The sequence below is a fragment of the Sapajus apella genome, unplaced genomic scaffold, assembly GCF_009761245.1.
Source record: "Sapajus apella isolate SASKATOON/1434 unplaced genomic scaffold, GSC_monkey_1.0 scaffold39, whole genome shotgun sequence".
Lineage (NCBI taxonomy): Eukaryota > Metazoa > Chordata > Mammalia > Primates > Cebidae > Sapajus > Sapajus apella.
The window spans coordinates 16,197,728-16,219,979 of NW_022436979.1; the positions used below are offsets into that span (position 1 = coordinate 16,197,728).

General features: G+C 38.1%; 1 protein-coding gene and 1 pseudogene across 12 annotated transcripts in view; one reads left to right on the forward strand and one right to left on the reverse strand.

The window, feature by feature from the left end:
* The window catches only part of TENM3 (teneurin transmembrane protein 3), a 471,979-nt gene that overhangs the window by 287,514 nt on the left and 162,213 nt on the right, over positions 1-22,252 (forward strand). For all 12 annotated transcript variants that reach the window (XM_032298890.1, XM_032298888.1, XM_032298892.1 and 9 more), the window contains one exon: positions 20,796-21,034. In XM_032298890.1, coding sequence (XP_032154781.1) covers positions 20,796-21,034 — 239 coding nt within the window. The remainder of the gene's footprint in view (positions 1-20,795; positions 21,035-22,252) is intronic.
* Positions 1,600-4,106, reverse strand: LOC116565129 (annotated as a pseudogene).

The following is a 22,252-nucleotide window of genomic DNA, read 5'->3' on the forward strand; positions in this document are numbered from 1 at the left end:
CCTGGTTTTTAATCCTGCATCTACCATTTTCACTATCTGTGTAATCATCTCTGCATATTTAAATGTGAGATCAATTTCCAATGCAATAATAATATCTACTCAAAATGATTTGTGAATGTGAAATGAAATAATGTGAACAGAGCACCTGGCACATGATAGGTGCTCCGTCCATGTTTTTAAAATAATGACCAAATAGTAAACCAACAATTGTGAAGGGCACCTTACTAGTTAATGCCTTTCGTCATAAAGCAGCTCTCATCTCTCCAAACAATAAGAAAAGCATTTGTCCTAACCGGGATATTTTTGTCTAATTTATCTGTGTGTGTTAGGTAGGCTAAACATAGAATGAAACCGTGGTTAATTTTATTAGATTAAAATCTCATGGTTTTCTCACTATTCCTGTCACTTAACAAAAAGTAGGTGGATTTTTGTAGGTAGGAACCCCAAGTCTATTAATTTTGTTCTTGAGAAGAAAAAAAATCTTCAAATAATAATGAAAGGCAACTATTCATATCCTTGAAACATTTAATTAACTAAAGTAATAAATGTTTGGAATGAATCAATAAAAGCCTTGATAGACGCATTGTCTCCCCATCACTCAGAAGTGAGACCCTAGTTTTATTTAAGGTATTGAATGCTTTAGAATCTTTTGTGCATGATAAAGGTACTGTATAATAGAGTGGGAGTGTTATTTTGTTTAATTGGAGTGAGCCAGTTTCTTTTTAATAGCAATTAAGACACCAAGAAAGTATGCATTAATCATTTGCTGTAGGCCTTAAGTGATACTGAAAGCATAATTTCAATAAATTGCAAATACTATATATTCTGATAATGTTTGGTTTTAGGTAGCCATAATCTGTATAAAATATTCACACATGATCATGTTAATTTTCATGCTACCTATGGAAAGGAATTCTTAATTACTTCTAACACGTTTCGAGTCACATTTTTTGAACATGAACAGTGTAAATGATAATCAGTGCCTTTACTCTGGTCCTGGTCGGTGATTGTGATTTAGCCATTATCTTCATCTGAAAATGACCTATCATTCTCAAGCACTACTCTTCCTCTTCAGCAACAGTGTTGTGAGGCTTTTTAAAAATCCTCTGACCGTTCACTAGTATTGTCTGTGAAAGTACCTTTAGTCCACTTTACTTGGTGTGTGTGTATGTATTTGTACATAATGTATGCATATATGTTTTATATGTACTTGACATTTTTGCTACCTGATTTTATTTTTTCCTGGAATCAATTTGTATTCAATTTTTTAAAATATTTTATTTATTGATTGATATTTTTTTGAGACAAGGCTTTGCCCTGTCACTCAGGCTGGAGTGCATTGGTGCAATCAGGGCTCCCAGCAGTCTTGACCTGCCATCCCAGGTTCAAGCCATCCTTCTGCCTCAGCCTCCTGAGTAGCATGGACTACAGGTGTGGCACGGCACCCAGATAATTTCTTAATTTTTTAATCATTTATTTATTTGTCTACCGACTGCTTGGAGTTTATTTTCCAAATGGCACAAGGTGACAAGTTGCAGGTGTCAGGAGAGCTCGCATGCCCTGGGACAGTGAGGAAGGCTGTTTCCTTTTTGGTGTTGGCCGTGTTGATGTGAAAGAGCACCCTGCCTGACCGCTTGCTGCGGCCCCCTGGTCTACAGGGTCTGAGGGAGGGTCTCTGGCCCCCTCGCACCTCTGCAGGCCCTAGCCTGGGCATGACCGCTCAGGTCAGGGCTGGGGCCCAGCACTGGCTTTGCTGGACAAGCCATCAGCCTGCCTCCGGGGATGTCCCAGGCCAGGCCACAGGCGGTCCTGCTGCAGGGGACCTAGGAGGCTCCAGGTGCTCTGTGGACCATAAAAATACCGTGGTCATGAAGGAAGCTCACCCACCACTGACCCAGGTCAGCCAGGGGCTCAGGGATGGCTTCCCTGCAGCACTGGGTGCTGCTGCAGGAGCTACTGCTGGAAGTGGAACCCAGCGGCGCAGGTAGTAGCCATGGGTGGCCCCAAGGAAGAGGCTGGAGGAACTGGAGGGGATGGCTCGTGCTCTTGTTTACAGGCTGGTGGGACCTCAAGTGGCAACTCTTGGGATGAGGCCTGAGACGCTAGACCAGGAGCCATTTGCAGAGGAGCCTGCAGAGGCCAACTCCACCAAGGAAACGTGCACAGGGTAATTTATTTTAGTTTTTAAAAAAATTTTGTAGAGGCTGGTCTGCTGTACAGTCTGCCCACCTCGGCCTCCCAAAGTGCTGGTATTACCGGCATGAGCCACCACGCCCAGCCTTAATTTTAAAACCGTGTTTTCCTCTGGAATTTCATTCTCTGGTTTCATCACCAATTAATATACACCCTGTCAAAGATAATTGCATATCTTTTTCTGCATTCCTTTATTCTTTCCTTGACAGGCTTTTGCCTATTCTTTTTTCTCCACTAATTTCAAACCTCAAATAAAGTCTGTTTTCTACTACACCAGTCTCAGAACGCTTTCTTCTTATACCATAAGATTAAATTCTTGGACATGCAGTTAATCAACTAAGCTTAATAGATTCTATTTGATAGCCCCTCTGATTCTGCTGTAACCTTCCTTAAGCTTTCTTAGCATCTCACCTCATATTCTGAACCCCTTGAAATACTGCTACCAGAAATTGTTCCAGTTACATCTCACCGTAATATAATATTGCTACCTTCTGGTCATGGTGTATGGGAAGAAGCGCAGGTTTGGGGACAGGCGGATCTGGATTAAAATCTCAACATCCTACTAGCTGTGTAACCTTGGGCAGGGTAATTATACATTCTTATCTTATGTTTCCATAAAATGGGATTGTAATGCTTCACAAAGACTTTATAAGGAGACATTAAAATGTCATGTAAAGTACCTAATGCTTCAGTTCCTTCACTTTTTATTCCTTTCTTATGCTACATGTTTAAAGGAAAAATAATTCATTTCATAACTACAAAGGTAAATGACATCTACCAAGGAAATAGACTTGATGAAAGGCAATGACAGCTACCAAGAACTTAACATGTTAATTAATTTTTGTGACAATTAGGTAGCTTTTTACCTTTGTAGATTTTTTGATAGAATAATCACTAAATCCTCAATTTAGTTGACTTCCTAACAGCGATAAACTAGGAAGTAAATTTTTAAAAGGAAAATTTGTTTTAGAAAAAAAACAAATAACTGTGATAATATGTAACAGTGATAATACTGGAAAGAAATTATCTGAGATAGTGGTGAGTTAGTAATAATTCACAAAATAAATGCTGAATACAGTCATTCATTTATTCAGGAGATATTTGTTAGTCTTAAAGTGTACCAATATGAAAAACTCAAGTTTGTTACAAAGGACCTGTAGATGTTATGCCTACTTTTGAGAAAGATAGACTGTATTCCAGAACAAATTTGAAAATCTTAAAGATTTTCTAATCTGATCAGGTGTGATGGCTCATGCCTGTCATCCTAGCACTTTGGGAGGCTGAGGCAGGAGAATCACTTAAGGCCAGGAGTTCAAGGTCACCCTGGGCAACATAGCAAGACCCCCCTTTGGAAAAAGAAAGAAAACTTAGCCAGGTTTGGTAGCATGTGCCTATAGTCCCACCTATTTGGGAGGCTGAGGCAGGAGGATCACATGAGCCCAGGAGTTCCAGGCTGCAGTGAGCTATGATTGCACCACTGCCCTCCAGCCTGGGCAACAAAGTGAGACCCTCTATTTTTTTCCTCCCAAAGAGCTGAGATTATACGTATGTGCTACCATGCCAAACTAATCTTACTTTTTGTTTTTTTGGTTTTGGTTTTTGTTTTTCAGGTAGGGTGTTACTCTGTTTCTCAGGCTGGAATGCAGTGTGTGACCACAGCTCACTACAGCCTTGATCTCCTGGGTTCAAGCAATCCTCCCACCTCAGCCTCCCAAGTAGCGGAGACCATAGGCACATGCCACTATGCCCAGCTAATTTTTTATTTTTTTTGTAGAGACAGGGTCTCTCATTATGTTGAACAGGCTGGCTTGAAACTCCTAGGCTCATGTGACCTTTTCATTTCAGCCTCCCAAATTGTTGTGATTACAGGTGTGAGCCATCACATCTCACCTTATCTTCTCTTTAAGGCCCATTGAGATTTAGTAATTGGCCTGAGGTCACATGACTAGTTAGTGACAATACTCAACTAGGTGATAGGTCTCCAAATATAAGTTCATTACCTTTTCTTCTAGAAACGGTCTCGAAAATTTTCTTTATTGCATCTGACAGGGAAAAAACAAAACCTCAACCCCCAAATATGTGTATTTATTAAATTTTAAATTAGGCACATGTAGCAATAGACTAATCTTGTGCCCTTATGATACACAGATTAAAAATCGAAAGGATGTACTAAAATAAACAATTTTACAGAATTTTATTTCCACTTAATTATTGTTCATTTAATGATGTATTTAATTATTACATATAAATTTACAGTTAAATATGTGAACTTTATTCATTCAATATTAATCATACCATAAATAATTTTCAGTCCTAACAATTATATAAACATTTGTGTTGAAATTTGGCTAATTTTTCTGATGTCTATTCTGATCGTCTGGCAAACTAATCAATAGCTATTACATCTTCACATTTTAAGTAAACAAGAACAAAACCCAGTAAAGTATGAGTTAGCAGACTTTTAAGCAGTTTAGAAAATAAAACATTGCTATAGATGGCATACATTTATTTTACAGCAAAGTCATGTATTGATGGGACTATTTCCAAATGGAAATTTTAATACTATTCTCTCAGAACTAAGAATTTTCTTTAGAGAAGCTGTACTGTCTTTATCATTCTTGAATACTTCCTCTACTTGGAGAGACAGATGATTAATTTGTTTCAAAAATATATTCTTGGTAAGATACTTCTGACAGCCACTTGTCATCATAGACAGGTCAGCAAAATTGAACTCTTCTCCTTTTTTGTATATTTATTTTTAAGGTTTATAATGCTTTGGGTACTTTGCCGTGAGATGTCTTGTTAACCTTTATGTGGTTAAAAAGATTTTCAGACCAGGCACAGTGGCTCATGCCTGTATTCCCAGCATTTTGGGAGGCCAAGGTGGGCAGATCACCTGAGGTCAGGAGTTCGAGACCAGCCTGGCCAACACGTTGAAACCCCATCTCTACTAAAAATACAAAAAATTAGCCACGCGTGGTGACAGACACCTGTAATCCCAGCTACTCAGGAGGCTGAGACAGGGAATCAATTGAACCTGGGAGGCAGAGGTTGCAGTGAGCCAAGAGCACCCCACTGCACTCCAGCGTGGGCAACAGAGTGAGACTTGGTCTCAAAAAAAAAAAAAATCGAGATCACACCACAACTCATCCCAAAACATTGTGCAGAATATTGTATTTACTTAAACACACACGAGTTTTAGCAGAAAGTAAAAGGTGGCAGCATCCCTGTCAACTCCTCTTCTTCTCTCCGGATCCTCAGGTATTAAAGACCCTTCCAACAGACAGAGTAGTGTAGGTTTCACTATCTTCTATGCATAAAATATTATAAAAGCTGAATATCTTTCTTATTTTTCGACAGGAGATAAATGCAAGTTTGATATGTAATTAAATAGAGGTTTGAATACCTTCTTATCTCACCAATTTGTTTTGCATATGAGTTAAGACACATACCTGATATAGAGACTACATAAATTTGGGGGCCAGAAAGACCTGGCTTTGCCTGCCCCTTCTGACCTTTGACAAATTCAGTAAGTATCAGTTTCCTCTTCTTCAAAAGCAGATTTTTATAATACACACATGCAGACAGACAGACACACACACACACACACACACACACACACACACACCCCACACAGTGGGAATTTTATGAAGTTAAAGTTTGACAATATTTTCTTGGCACATGGTAAATAGATGTAAAAAATTTGAAGCCCTTTCTCTCTTTGAACTGATTGTTTTCTGTCTTGTTTTGTTTTGTCATCCATTTCTTGTTCACTGTCACATACACATCAGATCAGTGACTTACTAGAATGCCTTTAACAACTCTTACCACCGGAAATTCTTTTATTCTTCATAAACTGACATCTGCATCCGAAATTCCTCTCTTATCTAGCTTACACTTCATTTCTCATATTTATAGAAAGAACTGTAGAGAAAAATTTTAAGTGTAGATGGCCATCAATAATTAATTGAATCAATAATTAAATAGCTGAAGTCTTATCCAAATAGCATATAGGAATTTTAACATGGTCTTTTTCATTTCCATCTTAATTTTAATATATTTAGTATCTAATAACTGCCAACAATAGGTATAATTGATATATTAAAACATGTAAGAATATAATACAGATTCGTACACTTGATGCTATGGATATTTCATTAAAGTAACCAAAACGTAAACAAAGACTGTTAAGCTATTTTAGTCTCAATAATGGCTAAAAAAAAAATTTCGTATATTTAGTCCTGTTGTTCAGTTCTTAACATTCCCAAACAAAACCTATAACATGATTTAGTACTTGGTTGTAGACATGTCTAAGGTTAAAATAAATCATAATAGAAATATTTTGCTTCATATTGTAGCCCTGTACATTTTATATAGCTGTGGTTATACTTAAATTTTATGTTAACTGCCCCATTTACTTAAGACTATGAGAGTAAGTGTGAAAGATAGTAAAGAACGCACAAAAATATATTTCTCCCAATCTTCTTAACACTCTCTAGAATTTTAGCTCCCAATTTTTAGAGCTTGGTTAACACACCTAATGCTATACTTACCATGAACATGTTGTCATATTCATTATAATTATAAATGGATACAAAGGTAATTGCTAAAATGTGTAATTACTAATATATTCATACTGCACTTTTTTATGTCAAATAGTAAAGCCAGTTTTTGTCTGAAAGCATATTTTGTGCAATTACTAATAGCTCATATTAATTCAGGTAGCAGCAGTGAAATGTATATTGTTTATAAGCTTTGCATTTAAGACATTTGTCTTGCAGGGATCACCTCCTCGTGTGAAAGTTTTCCAAAGATAATAGCACATCAATTCAAAAGCGTAATACATTTGAGACCACAACATGCTATCAGCATGAAGAGGTAGTTTATCAGCCTCACTAACTCACTGTGCCACAGCTAGAATGAATGCGTATTTGTTCTTTTGTTTTCACAACCAAATACGTAGTTTATGTTGTAATGTTGATTGCTTATTTTCTAAATTAAAGTGTTCATTTTTGAATACCAGAATTAATTTTTGGTAATAATAGAAGAGGCACTTTGGTAGGAATCTAAAATATTTTATTTTTATAATTGCATAGTATTCATAGTATATTATTTCCTGTAAAACATTTATCATTAAATTTATAGTATTTAATATAAAGTATCTAATAATATAAAGGTGTTATTATCTTTATTATTGTATATTATCTTTATTAATAATATAGGTAATATATAATGTATATAACATATTATCTATATTTTCTAATATAAAGGTATTAATACCTTCATATAAGAAAAAAATAATCCATTTTGAAAAAAGACCAATTTTTAGAAAATTTACACACACACATGCACTCATGTGTCTTTCCTAGATCATCCTTTTTAAAAATTAGCAGAAATCCAATAGTAACAATACAAAGAAAAATAATGGATTTTAGTTTATTACCAACTGCATATGTTTTGTTATTATTTCTTAGGTGTGTCATCTTTTTAATCAAGCCTTGAAAGAAGGCTTTTTATTTTTCGGATCCCATTTGCTCATTTTTTTTCTTAGTTATAGCTTTTTTGTAAAGTATAATGCTACTGCCAGTGGTCACTGAAAAAGTTAATTGAAAAACTAATCCTCCTAATACTTTTTACTTTCTTTATACCAGTTAATTACTCTTTAAGTTCTCCTGCACACACTCTCCAAAGCATGTTTTAAAATTACTTCTAAAGGTTGAAAGAAGACACTTTCTCCTTATAACAATAAGAATTCAATGTGGAGTATTTTTTCAGTTGCACTGGTTTTTTTGCTCCCTCAGGACCTCAGTAAGAATTCAGTTTCTTCATGTTGTTTCGTAGATCCGAATCTCCCCTTGCTGCAGCCTTCATGGAGAGTATGTCAGAGCGTCCACTGCAGCCAGCACTGGGAGCGTCATCTTAATTGTCACTAATTTGTCCTCAGCAATTTCAAAAAAGAAGAGCTAGGGAAAAGGCATGTTTCGCAGAAAAAAAAATATGTATTTCTTTTTCTTCTCAAGATAGCAGATATGTAACGTGAAAAGAGATTATATTTGTGTGTGTGTGTATGTGTGTGTGTGTGTGTTTACACATTACATTTAGAATTGAGTTTTTCAGAAGAATCTCTGGTAGTAGGTAAAGAGAATGATTAGAAGTAGCTCTTTTTTTAGTAGAAATTTTGATACAGGTAATAAATTGAAACAAGGTTTTTAGAGCAAAAAATAATTTATGAAAACTGCCCCAGCAAGAAAGGTTAGTAGAGAAATCATACTCTCTTTATGAAGAAATCAATGAAACATTTGGGAAGTTGTAAATGCCCAAGGTAAATTATCAACTAGACTTATATGTGGCTCAGAAATCCAAGTATTGAGTTCCAAGAGAAAAGGAAAGAGAACCCCTTAACCAAGGGACTTGTGAAATAAGATGAATGCTGATGAGTGGTTTTAAAGCAAATGGAAATGTATACTATAGAACATAAAGAAGATGCAATAGGAAACAGATGCTGGTATCTCATTTGGAGATGAAGTAAAGGCCAATAAACATGGTAGATACTTAGAAGCAGCAATGACATTAGAAAGGATAAGGGAACTGATTAGAGAAAACCTAACTAACAGGTGAAATTCAAAGGGAAGAATAAAAAAAGGGGAATGTTGAAAGTAAAAAAGAGTGAGATGACATAAAGCAATGAAAAATGTTTAAGCCGTTTGACTCTGAGATCCAGTGGATTGAGCCTTGTATAATTTATTTGTTCTAAATTGATGACTCAAAGTAAGCTACCAGCAGTGACCTTCTAAGCAGGAGTCTTGATTTTCTGATTCATTATACAACCTTGATGAAAGAATTAAAGTTAAACTTAAGCTAAGAAACTAATATGCTAATACCTTACTGGAGTGGTTCTCGCAGTGTGTTTCCTGGAGCAGCACCATCAGTTGCTGAGGTTTCACTCCAGACCTACTGTTTTAACAAGCCCCCCAGGTTACTGTGATGTAAGCTAGAGTTTGAAACCCACCGCTTTAATGTATGGAATGGTCTCTTAGTTGCATCTCTGCTCACGGTGTTCTAACCCTTTACCACAGTACTTCACAAGCGCTACCAAAACCTGCGCTTCCATATCAGTCTGGTAGAACTGTTTTCATGTAAAAGATACGTAACTGCAGAATACCTTTTGCAAGCTTCTGCAGATGCTCGTGTGGGTGGGCTTCTCCCGGAAAATTCCCAGCAGCTTCTGCAGTCTTTTAATTCAGGAATCATACAGAGCTTCTGAGGGCCAGCAACCTCGGCTGATGGAGAATTATTTCCAAATAGGCATTTGAGCAGAGTGAGTAATTGTGCTAGATATCCCTGGACGTCTATTAACAATCAGTTGCCAGAATGTAAGGAAAACAAACAGGAACCCAACCTTGAATAAGAATGAGTAATTTTCTGTAAGGGCTTGCTTTCTGTAGTTTTCTGTTTAATAGCTGCCAGAAATTTCCTCTTCCTTTCATCATTCTCCAAAGCACATTGTTTAAATAAACTATTTTTTCAGCCTTTTAATTAGTTTTGAACACATTGCTAAATATACATTTAACAGATAATCCAGTTGGCTTTAGAACTTAAACTTCAGAATTTGGTAGTGAAAATCCCAGATTATCATAAAAACAGGTTTTAAGCATTCAAAATGCATGGGTAATAGCTAATATCACCTTTTAGATACATTATTTGTTTCAAATACACACTAACAGATATTTTGGGCTGACTTACTTTCTGCGATTTTTAATAAATAAATGCCCACTTAGAGACCACAAGTGATTAAATGAGTGGTAATAGGCAATATGGAAGGTAACACACAATAACAAGTGTTATCTATTTTAACAGTACTTTTAAAGCATCGTATCTTAAAATGAACTCTAGGCAAACAGTCCATTCTCTTGGTGTCATCAAGTGACTAAAACTATTTTGAACTCAGTAGTTAATTTTAGCCCTCATATATTTCCAGGTAAATTTAATCCACAAGTGTGGGATTCATTTGCTTTAGATCTGAAAATGTCATTTTGGAAAAGTCGTTTGATGTTGAAGAAATCTTGTGAGCCCTTTAATAAGCCTCTTAAATCCAGAAAGTTATATTTTGCCAGAAGGAAGAGGAACCTATACCTTAAAATTTCCTCAGCTCTTAAGTGAGAACTTTGGATACTGAAAAGGTGGTAAATTTGGCCAAACATAGTCTTTCTTATTGACACATTGTCTTTGAAATCAAAACATCCCATTTGAAGAAAGCAATTCATATTCTAGATTACTTTGTATTGATTTACCTACATATGTCAGTAGAAAGCAGGACATCAAGACATTTAATCAGGTCATATTTAGTTTAATGCAAATGACTCTCTTTGCCCAAGAAAGAATATAGGAAGAGGAAGAAAGCTTCAACATTTCCTAGGCAGTAGTGCCTTTCCGCTTTTACGCTATAATAGATGTTACTCCATAGCACAAGTGTTTTTCCAGATGTCTGTATGTCACTAATAAAAGTTTCAGCAGTGCCTCAGGGGCAGACACTACTCCACTAACTACTCCATTCTCTCTGTTCTAATTATTTGCTTTGCTTATTAATCTCTAAAAATGTTTTTAACACTATATAAAACATTGAAGAAAACATACTATTTTCTATGAAGATAACCACTTATGAAGTTAATCAGAATTTATTTCATTCAATAGTTACACACTTTCTTTTTAATTTTTATTTTCTGTTCTAATCTCCCATTGAGGAAATGACTCAAACCACTTTGAATAATGCTGTAACACATTTTCCAGGGATGCTTTTCAATTGGGTCCCTATAATTTCCAAAATATTAAACAGTATTCTTGATATTAGAGAAAAAATGATTATATTAATCCCCTGAACAAAAAACTAGTATTAACACATTTTTTCCTAGTGACTCCTATAAGCTTACAATTTAATTATGTATTACGACTTAATTTTGTTAGCGTCTTCTAAAATGAGCTTTGATTTGTTAATATTACATCTGGTATAGAAAAGCACATTTAAATTTTCTTGATAATGTGATTATCTTGCCACTAAACATCTTATGATGGTAACTTTTACAGTTATTATTTTGAAAGACAAAAATCAATCAAAAGTGAATAGCTACTAAGGAACAAAGCATGCCTGCCAAGAGATGGGGTTAAAAAAAAAAGAGAGAGCGCAAAACAGATTATAAGACCCCATTGCAAGTGGCCTGAGATTGGAGGCAGAAGTTTTGACTGGACAGAGAGAGGTGATTTGGTATACTGCGCAGGTCCAGAATTTAAAACATGATGTTTCATTTGAAGGTAAAAGAAAATTTGAAATGAAATGTTATTTTTGCCTCTTCTTTGCCTCTGCTAAGCAGATTAAAAGAAGTTGAGGCATAAGAACACAGAACTTCTCTGCTCAGCAAAAAAGAAAAAAGAAAAAGAAAGAAAGGCTATAAAGGAAAGACTGCAGGATTCCCTGACAGGTGGACCACGGGGGTGGGGGTTAGGGAGCAGGAAAGAAGAGTAATTACAAATTACCCAAAGTCTGGGAGGTAGAGAGACTTAGAGGACAGAGTTACTAAACAGTGACCTAGAAGGCAGGGATGGGTACAGCAAAAAAGATGAAGAAAGTTAGTCCGTGTCTTTACTAATTTTAAACTTGCACTATGACCCACAGAGGTATACATCATGGAATGGGTTAAAAGTAGAAGCTAGATAGGAGGTAGACACTAACATGAAAAGGTTACCCTGAACCCAGATCAACAATGAAACAAATCTTTCAACTTAAGAAAGACATAAGAACAACTATTAATCGTGCTCAACATAGAGAGTCATCCTTCCCATTTCTGTGTTAGCTCCTCCATAGCATTACAAGTTGATGATGCAATACAGTTTCACCCTTGCCTTCTTGTTGTTGTTGTTAAATAGAATCCCCCTGAAGATTCCAGAGCCACAGAGCAACTGTGAGTGTTCAGTGACCTTCTGCACCAGCTGTCTTTTGGGCTTTGAAATTGATTTTCCTCATCTCAGTCTCTGATAGTCTCTCTTCAAGTGTGTCTCTCTAGCTCATCATCAGAGTGAAAACAGTGGCACAAATAGCTGAGGAACTGGAGGCAGGCTCCGTGCAGGGCATCATTAGAAACATCAGAACAAAAGGTGTGCTCTGTGTTAAAAAGCAGCCGCTGCCGCTGCTACTTTATTGCCGAATACAACAGGGAATATTCTCACAGGTTCACTTTTTTTTCATTCCCAAATATGGTCTGAGAAGTAAAGAAAATTTCTGCCTTTATTCTACAAACCTCATGTGGATGCCAGGTCAAAACCATATGTTTTTGATAGTAATTTTTGCAGAATTTTTTATATGTGAGAAGCATATTCCCAAAGCTGTATGACTTGGCAGAGTCACAGGATGGGAAGACACTAATGACACACAAAAATGTGTGCTTTATAGAGAATTAGTTGATGTTAATTTTCTCGTGCGGAAATTCACTGTGTACTCTTCGTATAGCTGAATTTCAGTATTCCGTTCCTTCGTTAAATATTTGTAGAGTTCTAAACATAAAGTAACCGTTGTGTTGGACCTTGAGAACGGGTAAAAAGAAGTCCTGGGCTTAAAGATCCGTTAATCACAAAATACACTTTGGCAGTGTTTGATATAATGCAATGAAAGAGCCATTGTTGCCCTTGAAAAGAAGGTATCCTTTCTGAACCCCAAAACTAACAGAGTTCTCCAAATCCAAAACCACATATTCCTCTGCTATAGAAAATATGCTGACATAGACCATAGTAATGTGTAAGAGATTTTTACATGTATATATTCACATATCTATTTTGAGGCCTGATTTTACCTGAAAGAATCAGTCTGCACATGACACTGTTTGTTTGTAAGCAGTTTCAGAATAATCAATTTAAACAATCTTTTCTAATTCTTTACTTATATACTAGACCGTAATCTGAAAATATTGAAGACCAGTGATTTTATTTTTTGATTGATTGATTGATTGATCTTTGAAACGGGGACTTGCCGTGTTGCCCAGCTCACCGCGGCCTCAAACTTCTGGGGTTAAGCATTCCTCCTGCCTCCTGAGTAGCTGGGGCAACAGGTGCATGGCACCATCTTAGGCTAATTTGTAAAAAAAAAAAAAAAAAAAAAAAATTTAGTAGAGCTAAGATCTCACCGTATTGCCCAGGCTGGTCTCGAACTCCTCGGCTCAAGCAATCCTCCTGCCTCATTGTTTTAAAATATAGTGCAAAGGTGATTTGGCTTCTCTTCCCATGTTTTATAACATTTCTGTATTTATTATGTACATACATCACCAAAGCCCCAATCCGATATACACAATCAGATTTAACTCTGAAAAGTACCTCTCCTCTGTGACTAATGGGAGTACAGAGGAGGGGTACTTCTGAGATTTAAAGTTAGTGGCTGACCAGGCATGGTGGCTTATGTCTGTAATACCAGAACTTTGGGAGGCCAAGGCAAGAAGATTGCTGGAGGCTGGGAGATTGAGATCAGCCTGGACAACAAAGGGAGATCCCCATCTCTACAAAGAAATTAAAATATTAGCCAGATGTGGTGGTGCACATGCTGTAGTCCAAGCTACTCAGGAGGCCTAGGCAGGAGGATTACCTGGTGCTGGGAGGTCGAGACTGCAGTGAGCTGTCTTCACACCACTGTACTCCAGCCTGAGCAGCTGGAGTAATTTTAGAACAAAAAATATACAATCACAAAGATGTAATTTTAGAATATGATATCTTTGTTTTGAACAATATCTCAAAGTTACATTTTCCTTTAAGAAAAATAATAATTTTGGACAGATGTGGTGGCTCACGCCTATAATCCTAGCACTTTGGGAGTCTGAGGCAGGCAGATCACCTTAGTCAGGAGTTCGAGACCAGCCTGGCCAGCATAGTGAATCCCCGTCTCTACTAAAAATACAAAAATCAGCTGGATGTGGTGGCACATGCCTGTAATCCCAGTTACTTGGGAGGCTGAGGTTGGAGAATTGCTTGAACCCAGGAGGCAGAGGTTGCAGTGAGCCGAAATCACGCCGTTGCACTCCAGCCTGGAAAACAAGAGCGAAACTCCGTCTCAAAAAAAAAAAAAGAAGAATTTCATAGCAACTCAAGCCATTGCCAAGATTGATGATCTCATGGTCTATTGATGTCTCAAATTTGGGAAATGTAAACAGAGATATCTGATTTGAAGTCAGTATATCTTGTCAAATTTATTGTCACTCACATAGTAGATATTTACGTGTTTTTAGTGTTGAATAATCTTCAGAGTCCCATGGGCCCAAATTCAAATCCTGTCTCCCATGGAGAAACAGAGCACTTTGAATAAAGCTAAAACACATATTCCAGGCATACATTTTGGTTTTTATGATTTCCAACCTTGTTTATTTCTATTTTATATATTTTATGATTTCCTTCTTTTATTAGCTGTGGCTTCTTGGCGAAGGTACTTTTTGAGTCTCACTTTTCCTCATCTCATAATACTCACGATTTTACTTATTTTACACATATTTATTGTACACCTGTAATATGCCAAGAACTTTTTAAGTCTTGTTAATACAAAGGTGAATAGGACTTCATAGAGTTTACATTCTGTTTTTTTTTTTTTTTTTTTTTTTTTTTTTTGAGATGGAGTCTTTCTCCGTCACCCAGACTGGAGTACAGCAGCGTGATCTCCCACCACAGCCTCTGCCTCCTGGGTTCAAGCACTTCTCCTGCCTCAGCCTCCAGAGTAGTAGGGATAATAGGCTCATACCTCCATGCCTGGCTAATTTTTTGTATTTTTAGTAGAGACAGGTTTCACCATGTTGGCCAGGCTGGTCTCGAACTCCTGACTTCATGATCTGCCTGCCTCGGCCTCCCAAAGTGCTGCGCCAGGCCATAGAGTTTACATTCTAATGGGAGAAGACAAATGATAGATTAGTGCAGTGAGTATATCATTCATAGTCCATCAGTATAGTATGTTAGAAATACAACATTTACAAATATTTATGTTTTAAGTCTCATTCCTAGAATCTTCAGGCAGTTTGGGCCCCTCCCTCCCCTACCCCAGCTCTTCTATGATGCTCTGAGCACAGCAGGGAGCTTCTGGTGTTAGACTCTTCTCTACTAAGACATCGGGTTTTCTTGCTGTTTGTCTATTCCTAATCCTCATGATATTGCGGGGTCACCTTTGTTCCTGTCGGTGAGGCCCCTGCTTGCCCAGTGGCACACTCTGCCATCTCTGTGCTACTCTTGCACTTAGAAATTATACTTCTTAGAAATTATGCTCAGGCACAGGAGTCCCGGTGAGGCTCCCTGACTGCATCACCTGGATGCTTCATGCATTTATTTCTCTTGGAGATCCGGTTATCTCCCCTGTTCTCTGTCTGAGAAGTAAGGCAAGGGTTTCCTCTGCTCTCAGGCCTTTGGATATACCATGTAGTCTCTGCTTCTCCAGGTCGCATGCAGGGAGGCTTCGTCCCTGAGACAGTACATCTTCAGCCATTCTTCTCTTTCTTGCTTGCTAGCCTTTAATAAAATGAAATATTTTTGTAGTCTAAGGGGAATATTTATTTTCTAAATTTGGTTTCTTTCTGACTATTTTGGGTATATCCCAAAGCCTCACCATTTCTACTTTCTCCCAGAGGGTTTTCCTGGGACCAGAGACTAAGGTAAGGGCCTCCGTCATTGGCCATGGACCTGCATACCTGTCGCTACCTGAGTGTTGCATGTTTCTGTACACACAGCTTTGCCAGGTAGCTCTCTCTGCTGCTTCTGTCCCCTCAAGCATAGCATGGAGGCAGTAGAAAGCACCCCAGACTTCCCTGGAGTCTTGCCACTTCCCCAGGACGCCACCCACGCAGCAGAAGGCAAGCTTCTCTCCCTGGGCCCTGGTCCTCCTCTGCTATCACTGGGTCCCCTCAGGTTCTCCACCTGCTCCCAGCCTGGACACTCTCCCCGTCTGGAGGGAAGCCCTTTCTTTCCTCACATGACTTTTCTCCCCAGTATGCTAGTTATACCCCAGTCTCCTCTCTTTTACTCAGCAGACTGGGCTTTAGAAAACCAGTAAGAGACGCAGACTATTTCTTCTTCCATCTTATTTCATTTCTCCTGGAGGCCATGAAATAAAACTAGAATGAGAGGATTGAGGCAGAGCAAACACAGAAAGAGGAAAAAGTCAAGAAGGAAAAAACATACTTTCAGTAGCACTTCAGAAACTCAATTCACCACACAAATAAATAACTGGTTGTAGAAAGCACTTTGAAGAAAACATGGTAGGTACTATTATGGAGAGTAGAGGGAACAGGGCTTTGGATTGGGTCGTCAGGTAGCAACATCTGAGCTGAGACTTGGAGGATGAAGGCTGAAAACACAAAGAGTCGTTGGATCCTTCACTGCATCATGGTGAAAATTGTCATGAAATAACAATACAGTAAGTACTCAGGCAATGGCAGTTATCATTGTTGTTGTTAATGAAGCCGACAGAATGGACGATCTAGCTCAGGTCCATCAGTGATACCAGGAGGAGTCATCCAAAACTGAGCTGATGCCAAAGCCCACACTTGTAGCAGGGGTCCCTAATCACTGGGCCGTGGACCAGTACGGATCCTTGGTCTGTTGGGAACTGAGCCACACAGCAGGAGGTGAGTGGCAGTGGGGCGAGGGAGCATTACTGCCTGAGCTCTGCCTCTTGTCACATCAGTGGTGGCTTTAGATTCTCATAGGAGTGCAAACTTGCTGTGAACCGTGCATGCAAGGGATCTAGGTTGTGCAATCCTTACAAGAATCTAATGCTTGATGATCTGAGGTGGCACAGTTTCACCCCAAAACCACCCTATTCCTGGTCCAGGAAAATATTGTCTTCCACAAAACTGGTCTCTGGTGCCAAAAAGGTTGAGGGCCACTTCAGTAAAGTAAGCAAATTGTCCCACAGTCATAGGAAATGTCAGTTCTTCTCCCAGACTTGGCAAAGATGATCATTTGGCCCTGTGAAATGCATACTCCAGGGTTTGCCAGGACTTTTTTGGGTGGAATTTCCAGGAAGATAATAATAGGATCTCTGTCCAATTACATGGATCTGTCCAACCTTCTCTAGGAGGCATACTTTTGCATCCTTTGGGCTGTTTTTTAAATCCTCTCGAGTGGTGTTGAGGGAATAGTCTGCTTCTATGGGCTGCTGAGCCTCCTGCTCACTCTTCATATATAATCCTGAAAACAGTGAGAATCTAGTTCAGGGCCAACATGACTCACAGGCCAGATTCAGCCCTGTTAACTTGTGTTTGTACTTACTTCTGAGCAAAGAATGGTTTTCACATCTTTAAATAATTGACAACATGAAAAGGAAAGAAGATTTCATGACATGGGAAAATTCTATAAAGTTAAAATGTCAATGTCTACAAAAAAGTATTATTGGAACAGAGCCAGAGTTAAACATGTATGCATAGTCTATGGCTGCTTTCACGAAGTAACGGCAGAGTTCAACGATACTGCTGGAAAAGCCTCAAATATTTACTCTATGGTCCTTTACAACAAAAGTTTGCTGATGTCTGATCTCAATGACGTAGTCCGTCTTCTCATCCAGACCATATGCCCATGTGTAGAATCACCAGTATCAAATTTGTAAACCAGGGAATTAATTTTCTACGCATTTGTTTTGATGATGTTACATTTTGAATTGGCATTTAAAATCTTCAAATTTTACTTTTTGGTCTTTTGAATATAGACTGTGATATGTGATTTTGAGCAAAATAATAAATAGCTAATACTGAGCACTTACCTTGTGCTAGATACGAACGTAAACACTTTATTACTTCATTTAATCCTTGGAAAATGCCTATAAAGCGTAGGTAACTGTTATTATGCCCTTTTTACAGATGATAAAACCGGGACACAAAACTTGAGTAACTTACCCAACATCATGCAGCTGTTTATAGGTGAAGTCTGGATTTGAACTCAGACAGTGTAGTTTCAGAGCGCTTAGTAACCATGCTGAATATGAATATGGTAGGAGGTACTAATGCTAACTCCAACATACCACCTAATTCAGGCTATCAACTTTCAAATTAGTTTTTTAAAGTAGTTCAGTAGGAGGAAATGGGTTCATAATACAGTCGCTAGTATAATTTCTACAAGTGGCAACTCATCATTTGCATCTGTTCTAATTTTGTGGTTGACAACGCATTTTTTAGATACATTAGCTGGTTTGCAACCCTATTAAAGCAAGTAACTCCTTAATGCCATTTTTTTTAATAGATCCAGAAAAAAAAACTGAGGCTTCCTAGGACCAGTTTATTAGGAAATGATAGACCAGGGACTTAAACCAAGATCTGATTTTTAATCCAGAATTCTTTCCTCTATACCTACCTGTATTAGGCCAACTTTCTTTTATTTTCTCTTTTCCTTTTTCTTTTTTTTTTAAACAGAGTCTTGCTCTGTCGCCCAGGCTGGAATGCAGTGGCGCGATCTCAGCTCACTGCAACCTCTACCTCCCGGATTCAAGCAATTCTCTGCCTCAGCCTCCAGAGTAGCCGGGATTACAGGTGCCTGCCACCATGCCCAGATAATTTTTGTACTTTTAGCAGAGGCCGGGTTTCACCATCTTGGCCAGGCTAGTCTCGAACTCCTGACCTCATGATTCACCTGCCTCAGCTTCCCAAAGTGCTGGGATTACAGGTGTGAGCTATCAGGCCCGGCCATTAGGCCAACTTTCATGATATCTGTAGACTAACTTCACTATTTTTCACTTAATACTTTTCTGGAGATTGATTCTTTATAACTTTTAAATACCTATTCAGCATTTTCTAAGCAATAATATACATAAAATAATGAGTGTGACCCTTTTTTACTAATCAGATATGATGCTTGGTACATTCCAAGCACTTTACTTTAAATATTAACTCATTTAAGTTTCATAATAACCTGTGAGGTAGATACCATTGGCAACCCCATTTTATAGATTAAAAAACCGAAACTGAGTTTCAGTAACTCGTCCAAGGACCACACCTAGTAAGTGGTTAAGTGGAATTTGAACCTTGGCAGTCTGCCTTCCCAGTTCTGTCCTGTTAACCTCTTAATTTGTTTGATATATTCAGTATTTTTCTAATATACAATAAAATAAGTACATGAGTATTAAAATTAAAAGCATTTAGCTATGTATTATCTAAAATAACCTTGTATAAAGACTGTACCGTATTAAAAGACCCCTGCTGGGCATGGTGGCGCGTGCCTGTAGTCACAGCTACTCGGGAGGCTGAGGCTGGAGGATCGCTTAAGTCCAGGAGTTCTGGGCTGTAGTGCGCTATGCCGATCGGGTGTCCGCACTAAGTTCGGCATCAATCTGGTGACCTCCTGGGAGTGGGGGACCACCAGGTTGCCTAAGGAGGGGTGAACCAGCCTAGGTCGTAAGCGGAGCAGGTCAAAACTCCCATGCTGATGAGTAGTGGGATTGCGCCTGTGAATAGCCACTGTACTCCAGCCTGGGCAACATAGCGAGACCCCATCTTTTTTTAAAAAAAAAAAAAGATGCCTGTACCTTCGGAATATGAAAGTACAGGGGCCTTAACACATCTGTTGACTTCATCAGATGTGTTAGGAACATCATAATAAGTGTTGGGACACATACTGAAGATACTGTACGTTACCAGCATAATAGTAAATGTAAACCATGAAACACATGGTGCTTTTTTAAAATTTGGAGACTTACAGTGTTGAAAGGAATCTTAAAATTAGTTATCTTTCCTGAAGAATTCCTTCTACAGTGCTCTTGTCATGTGACCACACAATTTCTGCTTAAACATTGTCAAGGAGGAGTGCATACAACTTTTAGAAGCAGTTTGCTCCCTGTTTTATGGCTCAGTTGCTAGGGAACGTTTCTATATTTGATCCAAAATCTGCTTCACTGACCCCTCGTTTATTTAGGTTTGGTGTTAGAAGGTGTTCCGTGACTCCTTCCCTCTCCCTACCCGCAACAGGTTCACACTCCTGATTATGTTTGACATAAGTTAACAATAAAATAGTTTCCATCGTTTAAGAACTGACCAGCTGCCTGTAGCCAAACTTGGTGTTGTAGTACTCATGAGCAAAGAAGCAGGCCAGGATGCCAGTGTTTCTATGGACATGCAGAAAATAAATCAGTCTGCAGAAGATCAGCGTGATCGTGCATACTCATGTTTGTATGAGTGTATAGTCTCATGAGTAGTAAATGCTATGTAGCTATAAAGCAACAAGACTGGGTTTCTTTTGCTAACCGTGAAACTGCTCTTAGGGTAATTCATCAAGGGACATTCTGAAATGGTTTTGTTCAGGAAATAGTATGATTAGAAAATCTTTATAGTCTCTCAAGATGTCTACTTGAAGGAACAGTGATCATTTTTATGTATAAATTCTGCTATATGCATTAAAAATCAGTCTCTTTCATTGGAGTCATTTTTGCAAGTTAGGTTCTTTGATTAAAACATTTCCTTAATTTTCAATTTTTTAGATTATATAGGATAAATTCTTAAAAAAAAAAAAAAAAGGAGAGAGAGAGCAAAAGAGACAGAGCTAATGCGTCGCTGTCTCTGTCTCACATATTGTAACATATTTGTATCTTTTAATGATATTCTCCTTTTCCACAGGCATTTCCTATTCAAAACAGGAACAGGGACAACGCCGCTGTTCAGTACTGCAACCCCAGGATACACAATGGCATCTGGCTCTGTTTATTCGCCGCCGACTCGGCCACTGCCTAGAAACACCCTATCAAGAAGTGCTTTTAAATTCAAGAAGTCTTCAAAGTACTGTAGCTGGAAATGTACTGCACTGTGTGCCGTAGGGGTCTCGGTGCTCCTGGCAATACTCCTATCTTATTTTATAGGTAAGAACAAGTTCTTAAAATTATGTTGTCTGCAAATCAGGATGTTACATTGTTTTGTTACTTGTATTTATTTGTTTGGTCTAGAAGTGTATTATGAGGTTATATTTGGTGGGGACGAGTTTGGTAATATAAATCACAGAGTATTTTCAGTAATTTTCAGCATATGTAGATACATAGAAAAGCAGGTTTTGTGGGTAGTTCATTTTCATAAACAGTGAGGTATATTCTTGGACAAAAACTATAGTGTACATTTATGCTTGACTTATCCCTTGTGAAACATGGAGAGCTCTGTGACATTTCATGTACACAAAATAATTCATGTGCTTACAGTAATGAACACTGTGCAGGAATTTCCTTCAATGCGTACCCAATAGGGAGCTCTCCACTATTTGTGATATTACAAGTCTCTCAGCTCACTCAGCCATCTAAATGTAAAACTCATCACTCAGGGCCATCATCTTGCACTCAGGAACACTCTCCAGAGAACTGGGCATCCATAAAGCAATGAATGGATTATAGACTCATTCATATATGTGGATTTTTCTTCTCTTGTGATGTAGTATTGATCATGTTTTTCACTTGATAGTAGCTCAAATAATGGAAGCTACTAATAGAAGTTGTAAATATTGCTTTTATTTAACCATTTCATAACATATTTGAGCATTCAAACTGCCGGAAATTGCTTTTTAAAATGCCAGAAATGACCACATTTTGTTATGATCTTCCTCTAAGTGTGGGGAAAGGCCTACCACATTGAAATGCTAATGGTGTCCACTGAGATAAATCACAGGCTTTGTGGTTTATCCACCAAGAGCAATAGCCAGTGATGCATCCTCAAGTTTACAAAGCAATTTGTGATGCCCCATGAAATTCTATAACTGAATAAGAGTATTGCAGAGCTGTCTATAGAATAGTATGATGCTTCTGCAGTGTACCAGTATCTTCCATTGGCTAAAATACTCCTGTGGTATAATTATGCACTTTGAAAAGTGAAATAACCATTTTGAGTCAGTATTTAATGGGAAGACAGAATTGTAGGGCATGAAAGAACTTTAGAGACAATTGAATCAGGGATGGCAGCTACTTGACATATTATGCAGTATTTTTTCCAATTATTTGACCATGGAAGACATCACTATTGACTCATAGCACTTTCTCTCCTTAACCAGATGCATGTTCCTTATCTTCATCAGAGTGCTTCATATAGTGCCTCTGATG